This window comes from Stenella coeruleoalba (assembly GCF_951394435.1).
Source record: "Stenella coeruleoalba genome assembly, chromosome: 15".
Taxonomy (NCBI): Eukaryota; Metazoa; Chordata; class Mammalia; order Artiodactyla; family Delphinidae; genus Stenella; species Stenella coeruleoalba.
This window is the reverse complement of record NC_137161.1, coordinates 56,500,308-56,514,256: the sequence shown is the minus strand read 5'-3', so window position 1 is coordinate 56,514,256 and position 13,949 is coordinate 56,500,308. Positions and strand designations below refer to the sequence as shown.

Here is a 13,949-nt window from a genome sequence, read left to right as displayed (position 1 = left end):
CTGCATACAAGAGCAAGCAGAACTGGTGAGTTCCAGGAGGAACCCCCGTGCCGTCCCCACTCGTCCCCACTCCTGGACCCTGTTGTCCCAGGACAGTTACAGGATCCCTCCCCCCTTCCCGCCCCTCAACTACCAGCCTGAGCCTGGGTCCAGGGCTGGACTCCCTTTCAGAAGCTGCTCCCGACTTGCTGTGTGTGAGGGGGTGGGTCACCTCTCGTGCCTCGGTTTCCTCTCCTTTGAGTACGAAATTAATTAAAGAAAAAAAAGAAAAAAGGGGGGGTGGGATGAATTGGGAGATTGGGATTGACATATATACACTATTGATACTATGTATAAAATAGATAACTAATGAGAACCTGCTGTATAGCACAGGGAACTCTACTCAGTGCTCTGTGGTGTCCTAAATGGGAAGGAAATCCAAAAAAGAGGGCATGTATGTATACGTATAGCTCATTCGCTTTGCTGGACAGTAGAAACTAACACAACATTGTAAAGCAACCATACTCCAATAAAAATTAATTTAAAAAAACCCCTGCAGAGACAGAGGACTCAAGGAGGGAGTGGAAATTAAGGGCAAAACACAAACAAAAAGAACGAAATCAACAGATTTCCCTCGTTTTTTTGTTCTTTCTTTCTTTGCATTTTTTTGGTTTTCTTTTCCTCCCTTCGGCGCTCTCTTCATTCCTTCTTGTCATTCCTAGATCTCTTTCTTCGCGCTAAAACGGAGGTGCCCCTGGGCCGTCCGGTTTCTGGAGCTAAGGTCAGGTGGGGGACCAGACCCGACGCCGTTGGCTAGGGGAGGGACCTGTTCGGGCGCGAAGACCAGATTCTCTCCCTTTTCAGGGGAGTTTTCTGGCCGGGGTATGGCACAGGCCTGAAGCCGGGTCCCCCCTAAGGCCATGCGCCCGGCGATCCCGCCAGTCGCGCGCGAGGACACAAAGATCCCGCCGGGGCTGTGCTCCCGCCCGCCCCGCCCCTGCTCCAGACCGCAGTCCCATTGGCTGAGAGCTCCTGGGGGCGGGGTCAGGGGCGGGGACGCGGCGAGCCCGCCCCGCGAACCGCGCCCCCTCCGCAGCTCTGTTCCTGCAGTTCGAGCAGAGCAGCTGGCTGAGCGGAGTAGATCGTCAGGTAGGGAGCTTCTCCGGGGACCCCAGGAGGGGTGTCGTGTGGTGCCCCCGCCCCGAGGGAGGCCCAGGAACCTCCGGGATGGGACCTCGGCCTCTTCTGCCGCCGCTGCCCCCATTCACCGCCCCCTCTGCAGGGTCTTCCAGCTCGCCGGCAGAGGGCCCCAGGCTGGGTCTCTCTAGGCCCCTAGGAAATACCCGGGCCGCCTTGGCCTATTTGGGGAGCGCGGGTTACTCATCCCCCTCTGGAGAATGGTGGGTGTGGCAGCAGCTGGAGGGATGTGAGGCGGACGTCGGGTTGCATTTCCCGTCTGCCCACCTGTTTTCTTCTAGCGGAAAAAAACCTCCCCTCCTCCTCGTCCCGCCCCCGCCCGCCCCCACCCCTTACCACCCTCCCCCTGCTTTCGCCTGTGGGCTGGAGCAGGATGGGGTGACTCGCGGTGCGCTGGGGCGAGGCGCGGCGGGGGTGGGGGGCGCCGCTCGGGGAGGTGGAGACAGCTCCCAGCCAGGCCTGGCCGCGCCAGCTGTGGGCTCAGTGGTGGGACGTCGGCCGGGCTTGGCGGGGAGGTGGGCTGGGGGTATCCCGGCGCCGGACGATTGGCCGCGTCTGGGGAGGAGGAGCTGCCTGGCGCTCGCCCGGTGTGTTTGCGTCTGGATGAGGGGCCCCAGAGGCCTTGCCGAGAAACTTCTTCCGCGCCCACAGGCTCCCTCCCGACAGCCTCACTGGCAGCCCAAGTTTGCAGGCCGGAAATGCAACGGTTTTTTGTTTTGTATTGATTTCTAACAAGGAAGTCTCTGGTCCCCATAGCTTATCTGGGGTTGGAGTGGATGTGTGTATTGGGGGTGGGGGACAGGAGATAAGCCCCTCCAGGCACGATCTCCGTTCCCACAGGCGGGGGTGTCTCACTGCAAAGTAGGAGGCTTCTCTGAGCCTCCGTCTCCCCATCCGTAGACTGGGGATGTAACTTTTCCTATCATAACGGGGTGAGTGAGAATAAAAGGACATGGCTGACCCAGTGCGGGGAGGAACGTTAGCTACTGTTAACATTTTTTACTGGCTTTTTGGATATTTCTTGGTCTCTTCACTCCCTCATTGGAGGAGTCTTGCCCCTCCAATGCGTTCGCCACCCTGAACCCAGGGAGGACTTGTAAAAACAGGTTCAGATCAACCCCCGGCTTAAAATCGTCCACTGATGCCCCCCATTGTCGGTCAAGTCTCAAACTTTTCAAGAGAGCTTTCTATTATCTTCCCCCGAGACCCTCCCATCCTCTTTCTGCCGCCCGTCCTCCCTCCCCCTGGGCCTTTGCCCCTGCAGGTCCCAGGAAAAACTTCCCCACTCCGCCTTTAGGACTCGAAGCAGCCGCTGCCTCCTCGGGGCCAGGGCCCTCCTCCAAGCCCCCTCTGTGCTCGCCTTCCCCGGGCGGACTTGATGACCGCGCTTCGCAAAGCTGCCATGTTTGTCACTCCCTCCCCCCCACCCCCGCCCCCGCCCCCAGCTGGCGCAGGAGCCCCAGCAGAGCCCGAACTGGGGCCTGTAGCGCCGCCCAGCCCAGCCCGGAGTAGATGCTCGCAATGAGCTGAGCCAGGCCCAGCGCCGGGCTCTGGGTCCTGGGCGGGGACGAGGGTGGGTCTTTGTCTCACGGAGTGGCAAAGTCAGGGCATTTGGTTTGTGTCCCATCAGCAGGGACAGGAATGGGAGGGATTATTCTAGATGGCCCCAGGCCTGACAGTTCTATCGTTAGCGGCTCCACCATTGTTTCCGAGCCTTTGTATCTGGTACCCCCTGCACAACATCCTCCGCACGACGTCCGCCGGGCTGGGAGGCTGCACCAGGACTGTCCCATTTGACAGATGGGCAAACTGAGGCAGGGAGCGATGAGGTCGCTTGCCAGGGGTCACAGAGGGAGTGGAGTGCAGAGTTAGGCCTGAGACTCAGGTCTGACCGAAGCCCTGGGAGAATGGAGGCGAGAATGGAATACAGGAGGGCTGGAAGTGGGGGTGATGGGGTGCGGAGTAGGCCCCTAGTTACGAACAAGGGCTTGGGCTCCTCCCAGGAGGGCTGCCCAGGCTGGGAGCCGGCGGGCGCAGGGTCCTGGGCGGGGCGGGCGTGTTCGGGAGCGCTAACGGGGGGCAGTGCTGGAGGGGCGCCTCTTCTTCCTGGTCAATGGCCCTCGGGTTTCTGGGCTCTTCCTAGCACTCTGGGGCGGCCGAGCAGTTCCCGGCTGGGCTTGCTCCCCCTCCCCGGACGCGGGCATCGCGGGCTGCACCCTCCGCGCCGAGTTCGTATTTCTTCCTGCTGCTGGCGCTGCAGGCTCCAGCCAGGCCGCCCCGCCCTTGCGCCCCCTCCACTTAATTCCCCAGTTACCCCAACTCCGCTCCCTCCCCGCTGACTCCCCGCCCCACCCCTTGGCCTCGGCGCTCTCTGAATCCCCGCCCCTTGAGTCCCCGCCCCCTTCCTTTCCCCCTTTCCCCCTCCCCTCTATCCTCGCTCTATTCCCCGCCTCCCCCGCCTGAGCCCCACTCTCCCCCGAACAATGGAGGGGAATGTGGCCCAAGCCCGCCTCGGGCTCCTCATGGGCCTCTCCTGCTTTCTGGGACCCCACTGTCCAGCCTCCGCTGGCTCACCCAGCCCCTCGGCCCACGTGCCCTTAGTTCTGCGGGGCTGGGGCTTAGCTGGGCTGGAGGCTGAGAAGGGAAGGGAGGCGTCTCTGCTGCCTCAGCTTACAGACGAGGAACCTGGGTGTACTAAGGTGACTTTGTGACTCATCTAGAGCCCCCCCCCCCCAAAATTTCCCTTCCACCCTCTTATGCTGGTTGAGTGGTGGGCAAGGCCGATAACCCGGTAACCCGCACTACTCTTGTGTGTGTTCTACTCTGTGTCGGTTGACCAGCATCTACCTTGCTGGGGGGAACTCCTTAGAAATGCAGAATCTGGACTCCGCCCCCATCTTCAGCATCTCCATTTTAGCACCGACTTTCTCCAGTGTCCTGTCCTGTTCCCTTCACGCGGGCTAGTAGTCATCCCCACCTGCCAGACACCTGGGAGGTGTCTGAACATGGTGCCCAGCCCTGGCCTCCCCCATCCAGAAACCCATGGAAGGCTCGACACCCCATTTTTCAGAGTAGGCTTGGAGAGATCTGGCTTTGCTGAGAACCATGCTGAGAATGAAGCTCCCAGCTTGAACTCAGCTCTTCCCCTCCATCTCCCTGCCCTCGATCGTCTGAAAGCTACCAACAATGCAGCCTTGTGGAATGAACTGCAAACTCCTTCTCACTAAAGTGTAAATGATGGATAGCACTGCCAAGGATCCCCTCCCTGGAGTCAGCAACTGGCTACTTGGCTCAAGACAGACTTGTCCTTGATACGATTGGTGGGACTGGTGGGGTTTGAGGCTGAGAGGAGGGGAGGGGGTTAGCAGGAGCTCTGCAGGATTGGGTCTCCAGTCCCTTGATATGTGGGTGGGTGGAAGAGGGGTCAGGAAGACCAGAGCCTGGTGCCCAGCTGAACTCTCTGAACCTTCCAGGAGGACATGCAGGGCCTGTGGAAAATTCCCAGGCTATTTTGGTCTGAGGCCCCCTTCCTGCCCTTTCCCAGGGTAAAGGCCCTGCTGGTGCCGGGGGTGGGGTGGCCTCGCCCCATCCACTGATGTGCACAAACAGGCAGTGACAGGTGTGCATCCACGTGTGCGCCTGGCTTCAGACACACACGTGCGCACATACACCACACATGTGAGCAGAGCCAAATACGCCCATTACAGTCCTGTGCACACCAGCCACACGCATTCACGCACACGCACACGCACAGGTGTGTGCACACAGCTCAGCAGCCGCGGCATGCCTTGGGCGTGACATTCCGTCTGAGTTTGCTGCAGCCCTGAGGCCCGTCCCGGGTCTGGCCTAGAGCCTCCTAGCAGACTGAGCCTCAGTTGCCTGTTTGCAAATGCCCTGCAGCTGTAGGGAGTTGAGGGCGTCCAGGAGGGGGGCTAGTGGCAGCGGGTGGGCCCTGCCTCCTCCAGGGTCAGTTCCAAAGCTCCCCTGGTGTTGCTGGGAGAGCAGTTGCTGGTTGGAAGCACCGGTGGGTGGGGATGAGGGTGGGGGGGTGACTGCCGCACACCCCCCATCTGTGTGTTGGAGGGCAGCAGTGGGCCCCAGAGCTGGCTCCTGGGCTACTGGCTCCCCCCTCCCCCAGCTGTTTTCCTTACAGCTGGACTTTAACCCAGGCCTCCCCACACAGAGGCCATGCACTCCTTGTCCCTGCCCCCTCCCCCATGCCGCTCCCCCTCCCCACGCAGGCCCCTGGGGGCGGGCTGGCTCTTGTCCAGGCCTGCTCCAGCTGCCCCAGCTGCTTTCAGCTCTGATGGCCCAGGGGAGGCGGGCAGGGTGGTGGTTAAGGATCCTGAGTCTCCCAGGCTGGCACTTACCTTCCCGTTCCCACTCCGAGAGGCTCTAGTGCCCCCCATGCCTCAGTTTCTCCCACTGCCAGGTACTCATGCGTGGAGCCCCCTGCTGCTGCTCGACTGTGCAAGGCACCGAGCACACAAGTACACATGAACTCCAGCGGGGGCTTCGGGTCCTAATGCTGGTTAAGACCCTGCTCTGTCCCAGCCCCAGTGCCGGGCCCCAGGATGTGGAGGGACTCCATGCTGCCTTCAGGTTGCTCCCCGCTCAAGAGGGTGGGCTTCCATTAGCATCTCTGCTGGACTGGGTATACTAGGGGAGTCAAGGGGGCTGGGGTGGAGAGAGAAGGGGGGCCCCAGTTTGGGCCTGCTTCATTAACCTAGGGGGAGGTAGCCCTGGCAGGGGACATGGGGACAGTCAGACAGACATGGATGTGAAGAATGAAGACACATGGGGATGATGGTGTTGCCCTCCAACCCAACCTGCCTCTCACCTCTCACCCCTCCTTCCCCAGTGCCCCGGCCACCCCCCCGCCCCCAGTCTCCTTGCCAACACCTGCCCTTGCCAACCTCAGAGCCTTTGCACAGGCTGTTTCCCACACCTGGAAGAGCCTCCCTCTGTTTTGTAAGTGGTCCACTCTTTCTTACTGTCCGGGACCCAGCCTGCACCCTCATTAGAGTGGCACCCCAACCCTGCTACTTTTTATGTCCCTCCATGTATTTCTTATCAGCCTTTCAGCAGTCTGTAATGGTTATTTATTTTTTGGCCACACCACGCAGCTTGTGGGATCTCAGTTCCCCTACCAGGGATTGAACCTGGACCATGGCAATGAAAGCCTGGAATCCTAACCACTAGGCCACCAGGGAACCACCTGTAATGATTTTGCTTATATATTTATTGACCTGTTTCTTCTCTGGCTCCAAATTCAGCCGTGTCTCTAGTGCCATGAACAGGGCCTGACACCGGGCACATATTTGTTGAATGACTTTATGATGACAGTTATAACAACAATCGTAGCTGACACTTAATGCTCACTTGTTCTGGGTGGAGGGTATGCAGAGTGCCTAACATGTATTGTTTCATTTCAACTTCATGACAATGGTGTGAAGTCAGAACTATTAAAATCCCCATTTTCCTCATGCAGAAACCAAGGTCCAGAGAGGTTAAGTAACTTGCCCAAGATCACACAGCCGGCAGGGTGGGATTTGAAGTCAGATGTGCCTGACATCAGGGGAAAGAGGGAGATTGTGGATGCGGGGGAGGGCACTTCCCCGCCTCACCCTGGTGTCACCAGGACGCAGTGGTCCCACCTGCTGTCCTGCGTGGGGCTTTCCCTTCTCTGGGCTGGCCCCCTTCCCAGAACCCCAGGCATTGAACATTCTAGGACTCTATGACCTGTACTGGTGGGTCATGCTGGAGCTCTGACCCCCGGGCCAAGGAGCCGGGGCCTTTCTGGGCTGGCTGCGGCTGCGGCTGAGAGAAGGGTCAGGAGGTAGCTATATCACTTCCCCCGGGAAGCCAGGCAGCCCTCTCCCTTCCCAGCCAGAGGGAGCGAGTCCTGAAAGGGGAGTGGGGGGGGGGTCTGTGGGGGACTGTGGGGACAATGGAGGAAGAGGTTTCCTCCTTTTGAGGAAGGAGGCGGCCCTTTCCCTGGAGGATGCAGGTTGAAAACTGGTGTCCTGGGGCTGCGTATTGCTATAGACCAGGCACGCATGGGGCAGGGCTGGTGGACTGGAGGCTCCAGGCTGTCAAAGCTGCTAGTTTTTTCAAACTAGTTGGAAACATAGATTTTGGAGCAAACTCCTGGGATGTTTAAAAGATAGCTCATATTTTAAATTTGAAAACCCCATGTGAACCACACAGAACCCAGCAGGGCTGCCCTGTGAACGGGGGTGATGTCCGAGTCGGCCTCCTCCACTGTCCTGGGGCCACAGGGCCCCGCTCTGCTCCACCTTGAGTCCCCATCCCCCTTCCTGAGCAGGTGCTGAGTGATGCCCACCCAGCTGCCCCACTGTGCAGATGGGAAAATTGATCCCAGAGAGGGGAAAGGACTCAGCCAAGGTCCTTTGGCTCCTGGGCTTTGCTTTTTCCTCGTGGCCTTGAGGCAAGGCTGCCAGTGTGTTGGGTACAGCGGCCACGTGCTGCTCTTGACACAGTTGCCAGAGCGAGGCAGGGACTATGGAGTCCGCTCCCTCCAGCCCCTCCAGCTGGGTCTGCCCCCAGCCTCTGATGCATGTTAGGGGTCACGGAGGGAATTCGATTTCTTAGCAGCAATTGGAGACTCAGGCTGTGTGGAAATTAACTTTAAGGCCTGGATCTGAGTAAGGGTCCAGGTGGAGATGCTGCCTTTGAAATGCCCCTGCCCCTCAGGGTCCCACACACTTACCTGCCGGGCTTCCCTCTCCCGGATGCAGGCCTGACTTAGGGTCTGAGCCTTCTTTGGTTTGTGTCCCGGAGTTTCCTGGAGGAACACTTGAGTGTTGGTCCCTTTTTTGCCTCTGCCTTCCCCACAGTGTCCGGCACTTAGCCGGGGCCAGGAAATGTCTGATGAGTGGCTGGAGTCCTTATCTAGGTGGTTGGCATTGAAACATCCCCGCCCGCCCTGCCTTCCTGCCTCCCTGCTCCCGCCCTCCCTCCTTTCCTTCCTTCCACAAAGATTTACCACGCCTGGCCTGGCGTGTGCCAGGGTCTGTGCTGGGCACTGGGAACATAGAGGGGGCCAATGGTGTCCTTGTCAGTGATGCGACCTGGCATTTCCGTACAGAGCAATGATAGCGGGAGGCCCACGGCAGCTGCAGGAGCCCAGACCAGGCGCCTGCCCCGGCTGGAGTGAGCCGGGCGTGTTTCTGGAGCAGGTGACCTCCACGCTGAGTGAGCCTCGAGCCTGCATTCCACAGCCAGAAGAATGAGTCTCAGATGGCAGACGCTGGGGTGGGGAGGCATCTGGGGAGGCCCCTCCTTGCAAGGCATGAGCCCCTGAGAGCCCCTGTCCCTCTCCAGGTCGGCCATGTCATCTGAGCCTCCTCCCCCATCACAGCACCCCACCCACCAGTCCTCGGCCGGGCTGCTGGATACCCAACAGGCCCGAGACCGCTCACCATCCCCGCTTCGGGGCAACGTGGTCCCGAGCCCACTGCCCACTCGCCGGACAAGGACCTTCTCAGCGTGAGTGTCAGGCTTCCTGAGATAGGTCGCCTGCGGGGTCCAGAGAGCCTCATGTCCCTGTCAGATGGGAGACTCGGGGTTGGGAAAGGGCTGATGGTGAGAAACTGGGCAGGCGCCTCGTAAACTGTACGGCGCTGCTCCAGGCCCACTTGAGGCTGTCACGAGCTGGGGGCAAGGATTGGCGATGGCCAGGGGTGGGAAACCGCTGGGGTCTTAAATCATCAGGCTTTAACGACACACAGGCCTCTTCCCCCGTGAGCCCTTGACTTCATGGCTGCAAAAGGGGGACAGTAGCAGGGTGGCCACGGTGCCACAGGGGACCCACACGGTGCCTGGGAGATGCAGAGCTCAGGCCAACGAGTGGAGGCTGCTGCTAGCTGCTGCTGCTAATAGCCTTCGGAGGGAGGGATGCGCAGAGAGCTTTTAGTCAGAGGGGGAAACTGAGGCCTGAGAAAACTCTGCCAGCGTCATTCAGAGAGTCCTTGTCACCAGGGTCTCTGTGAATGGCTCCCAGAGTCGTGCAGTGCACAGCCTGCACAGCTGTACGTGGTGGCCCTGGCCAGGACTCCCTGGGGCACAGCGTGGGTGGGCACTGGGATGAGCTGGGTGTGCCCGGGAAGCCGGGGGCTGTTCTGGAGGGCTGGCGGGGGCCGCTCACGCTTTCTCCTCTCTCTGGCAGGACGGTGCGGGCTTCACAGGGCCCTGTCTACAAAGGAGTCTGCAAATGCTTCTGTCGGTCCAAGGGCCACGGCTTCATTACCCCGGCCGACGGCGGCCCTGACATCTTCCTGCACATCTCCGAGTAAGACAGCGGCCAGTCTGGGTGGGCTGTGTCTGGGGTGGGTGCTGCCGTGGCCCCGAGGAGGCAGGGAGAGCGTGTGACTCTCCTGGGCGCCGGCTATGATGATGGTTGTGCAGCCAGGTGTGTGTGACTCTGCTTGTGATCTGTGTGTGACCGTGTTCAGCGGTGGGGTCGTGAGCCCGTGGTGGTGGTGGCAGTGTGTCAGGCTGCAGGCGACTGCGTGTGCGCATGTGTGAGTTGAGATCTGCTTGGGGTGGGTCTGAGTGCCCGTGTGGGTCTGGTGGGTGGGGAGGAGCGTCCCTGTGAGTCTGGGGAGCTGTGTTTCACCTGGCGGCTGGGCTCCTGCACTTCCTCGGGGGAAGCAGCTTGGTGAGGCGGGGGGCTGCCTGCGCTCTGTTCCAGGAAGGAAGTTTGGGGCTGGACCCTTTCTCCTGCCACTTGCTCACTGACGTCCTTCCTTCCTGAGTGTCTGGAAACCCTGGGGCGGGCAGTGGGGGGGACCCAGGGTGGAGCCCACACGTCCTTGGTCTTGGGGCTGGAAGGCATCCAGCAGCCTGTGCTTCACTTCTGATCTTCTAAGCAGCCTGCAGATCTGTGGGGATCCGATTGGCACCCCGACCCGCACCCCAACCCTTGACCTCAGCGGCAGCTCCCCAGTCTTTCCGATTGTGGCAGGCAAAGTCCTTACCCCACACAGCAGACCTTGTCTACATAGAAACCATGTTTTTGGAATTAGGATCCTGTTGCACATGTCTGCTGGGATGGGAGAGTTATCCCTTCTGACCCTCCCCCAACATTCTTACACGCCAGGTCTTCAGTAGACCCCCCCGTACAGCGTAGACACGAGGATGACGCTAGAGCAATGCCTTTCACGTATGTATGAATCATGCGTGGATGCAGACATGTATCTCCACATTGCCTCTTTCCAGAAAGGATTTGTAGTGGTTGACAAGGATACACACAGTGCACCAAAAAAATTAGAAAGGAAAGGGTTGGGGGGCAGATAAGAAAGATGGGGATACTGTGATGCCTAGTTCCACTGCTAGAAGTGGGCTACATGTTTATTCCTGAGCTTCCTGGTGGCCAAATCAAAGAGGGCAGCACCATCTGCGATGTTATTCTTCAGTCAAGGCAAACCAGTTCCGGGGGAGCTGGCTGGTATTGGTGCTCAGGATCTGAAGGGATTTTCCTCCTGGGGTCTCATCAAGGGGACATCAAGCTGGGCACCTCCCTATCACGGGTGAGATGGTGACTCATGTCCCATAGAAAGTAAGGGAAACGGACTTTCTGGAAAGCTCACTGGGGTTCTGAGGAGTTGAACAGCAGAGGTGTAGCCTGGTTTCTGGGACTCCTGGATGGGTCAGGGGGTCGGGGTGCTGCTCAGGAAACCCTCCCCCCAGGCCATCCCCCAACTCAGGCTCAGACTGCCTTTCCCCGCTGTTCCCTCCGTCAGGCCCTCGGTGCCCTCGTTTAACATGCCATGTGAGCATCCCCAGGGGGTGGGGCTCCATCTCTGTCTCAGCAACCGAGGTCCCAGGGAAGGAGCTGATTGGGTGTGGGGCTCCTTAGCCACGACCAGAGGGCCATGGTGGTGCCCCCTGGTGGCAGGGCAGGGCGGCAGTTCCTCTGCGAGGGCTGGTGTCCTGGCTTCTCTGAGTGCCGGCCCTGAGTGCTCTCTCCCCACCCCACAGCGTGGAGGGGGAGTACGTCCCCGTGGAAGGCGATGAGGTCACCTATAAGATGTGCTCCATTCCGCCCAAGAACGAGAAGCTGCAGGCCGTGGAGGTGGTCATCACCCACCTGGCGCCGGGCACCAAGCACGAGACCTGGTCCGGCCACATCGTCAGCTCCTAGGAGAGGCCAGAGGCGCCCCTTCCCCAGGGCTTGGGGGAGATTCTGGGGCCGGAGGCAGGACCAAACTGGAGAGGACATTCTACCGCTTGAGATGGGGCTTCAAGGGGGGAGCGTGGTCCCTTTCAAGTGTCTCCTGAAGGAAGGGGTGTGGGGTGCTCTCGGCCACCAGCACAGCCTCTCACCATCTGAAAAGCATTAAAAGCATTGAAAAAGGAGAGGCGCCCGCTAGTGGCTGAGTGGAGGGTCTGTCCGAGCCCCACCCGCGACTGGGTCGGGTGGTCTTCCCCAGCCCACAGCCCCTCATCCTTGGAGGAAGGCTCAAAATCCCCAGATCTGGCCCTCTGGGTAGTGACATGGACCCTGCGTGTTTTCCCGGGAGGAATTCCCGCCCAAGCGGCCCCCTTGTGTCTCTCCTCGGCCCTGGGCAAAGCAGGCTTTTCTTTCTGGTTCTCAGCTGGTTGTTCAGGGGGCTGGGAGGGGCGGGGAGTGGGGGGAGGTTGGTACCTTCGCAGCGGGAGGTGTCACAGCTGGGTGTCTGGGAGCCCGGAGTCCTCCACCTGGCAGCGACGTGCTCAGAGGCGAATCCTAACTCTCTTCGAAGCCTGGTCCTTTCTGTCTGTCTTCAGGGTGAGTGATCCTGGCTCAGCAGCCCGTCACTGAGGTGGTGGGTGGGAGTGGGGATGGCGGTGGGAGAGGGGAGTGTGGAGAGGGGAGGCTCTTTAAGACCAGACCTTTCTCCGGATCCATCTAGAAAAGAGCAGGTGGTTTGCTTCCTGACAGCCTGGTAAAGTCAGAAGTTGAAGGGGAAATACACCTTTGGTGGGGTTTTCTGGAAAACTGGTGTGAAGAACTGCTTAGGATTTTCTTTTTTTTATTTCATAACTGAAGTTCTCACCAGAGCCAGCTCTGTTTGCACTTCGCTGCCGACATTGCAAACCTTTGTAGATATTTCCAGTAAACAGATCCTTAGGATTTTCTTTGCTGTGGTTTGGTCTGGCTTTAGTTGTGTTTTAAAAATAGCAATAGCTGGGAAATACGTCTTGAAATATGTGGCCTGTATGTAGTCAAGTGTCCATTTGTCAGTGCAGGGAGGCGAGCCCTTGAAAGACAATGACGGCCTAATCCACTGTCTTAAATCTGGAAATTTCTGCAAGGGGGTGGAAGGCCAGAACTATTTTGCTGAGAACTGGTGGAGTTGTTATTGGGGTGTGTGTGTGTGTGTTTAAAGTATAACTGACCTACAACACTGTGTTGGTTCCCTGTGCACAACACAGTGATTTGGTATTTTCATACATCACAAAATGACCACTGGATTGTTTTAAATAGGCAAGTGTGTTGGTTTCCAGTATGCAGTGAAACATCATAGTTAAGGAAGTTGATCCTATTTCCTGGCCTGTCGTGCCCCTCGAAGGGTCCTCCTGCCTCTGCCTTCTGCTGCCCTGCGGTGGCCTTCTCCCCTCCAGCCTTGGATGGTCTGTCCCCAGGTGGCTCCTGGAGACCTGTCTGTTGGGTACAGACCATGCTTCCAGAGCCACTTCCCGAGACCCGTGCAGGCTCCCGGAGGTTGAGAACCTGCACCTTCCCTCCACCTGCTCCCCCAGGTGTCTCCACTGCCTTGTCCTCACCTTGACACATGGTTGGGGCTCCTTGTGACCTGCCAGCCCGCCAGCGGGCTGGGAGTTGGATCTGCTCTTCTGAGCTAAACTTTGGGCTCTCGCTGTGTAGGCTCCTTTGTAAATGGCTCTTGCTCTGTCCTTCCTGGCGACCACATCTTTCTCAGTCAGAGCTGGAAGGGACCCTTCCCCACTCAAGCACAGAGTCTCAAGTTACAGAAACTCCGGAGGCTCTGGGAGGATGGACGGTGTTGGCGACGGAGCTGGGCACAGAATCCGGATTCCTGACTGCAGGTCTCCTCCCACCAGCATCCTTCTCTCAGTAAAGTCTGTTTTGCGTGAGGCTCTGCGTTATGTGTTAATGGGAATCTGGTTGCCAGGGAGCTTTTCCTTGAAGCCAGCAGGTAAGGGCGTCTCCCCAGAGGAGGCTGACAGTCATTCTACTTTGCAGTCTGGTTTTTTGGGGGATGAATAAGAAAATGGGATCAGCCCTTCCTTAATCATCATCCTCGTGCGTAGGCAAGCTTAGCAGTGGGATGTGGCTTCGTGACAGTAGAAAATGCCACTTACGTGGTCAGCTGTGGGTAAACGCACTGCTGACGCATTTAAATTGGTACTGTGTGAGCAGAAGCAGTCTGGCCAAGGGCGGTCCAGACGGAGGGAAGCTGGGAAGTGGGAGGGGAGGCAGCCCAGGTTCTTGGTTTCCAGGAGTGCAGCAGGGAGATGCAGGGGGCACAAGAGGCTGCGAAGGTCCTCCTTGGCCAACCTTTTCCTCGGGAGGTAGATAATGGCTTTGGGCGTGCAGAGGTGAACATGTTTATTGTAAAAATATACAGATTTTCAGAGTGCATTAGGACAAATTATAACCAGCCCATCGAACCTGATTAGGGAAAGGCCGGAGTAAGCATTGAACCCCAAACACGTGTGATGCCATGCGGCTCGAGGGAGGGAGGGTGGGTTTGGTGGAAGCCAAGGTGAGGGGGGCGGGGGGT

The 13,949-nt window shown here is 58.8% G+C and overlaps 1 protein-coding gene across 2 annotated transcripts; it reads left to right on the top strand.

Moving 5' to 3' along the window:
- The first annotated feature begins 1,020 nt into the window (after nucleotides 1-1,020).
- CARHSP1 (calcium regulated heat stable protein 1) lies at nucleotides 1,021-13,810 on the top strand. Of its 2 annotated transcripts, XM_079944932.1 has the most exons (4): nucleotides 1,021-1,128; nucleotides 8,524-8,688; nucleotides 9,368-9,490; nucleotides 11,182-13,809. In XM_079944932.1, exons 2-4 carry the CDS (start codon nucleotides 8,531-8,533, stop codon nucleotides 11,342-11,344), a joined length of 444 nt encoding a protein of 147 aa, XP_079801058.1. In that variant the 5' UTR covers nucleotides 1,021-1,128; nucleotides 8,524-8,530; the 3' UTR covers nucleotides 11,345-13,809. The 2 variants fall into 2 exon arrangements, with proteins under 2 accessions (XP_079801058.1, XP_079801059.1); XM_079944933.1 differs by lacking the exon at nucleotides 1,021-1,128 and having other exon boundaries at nucleotides 8,527-8,688; nucleotides 11,182-13,810.
- Nucleotides 13,811-13,949: the final 139 nt, after the last annotated feature.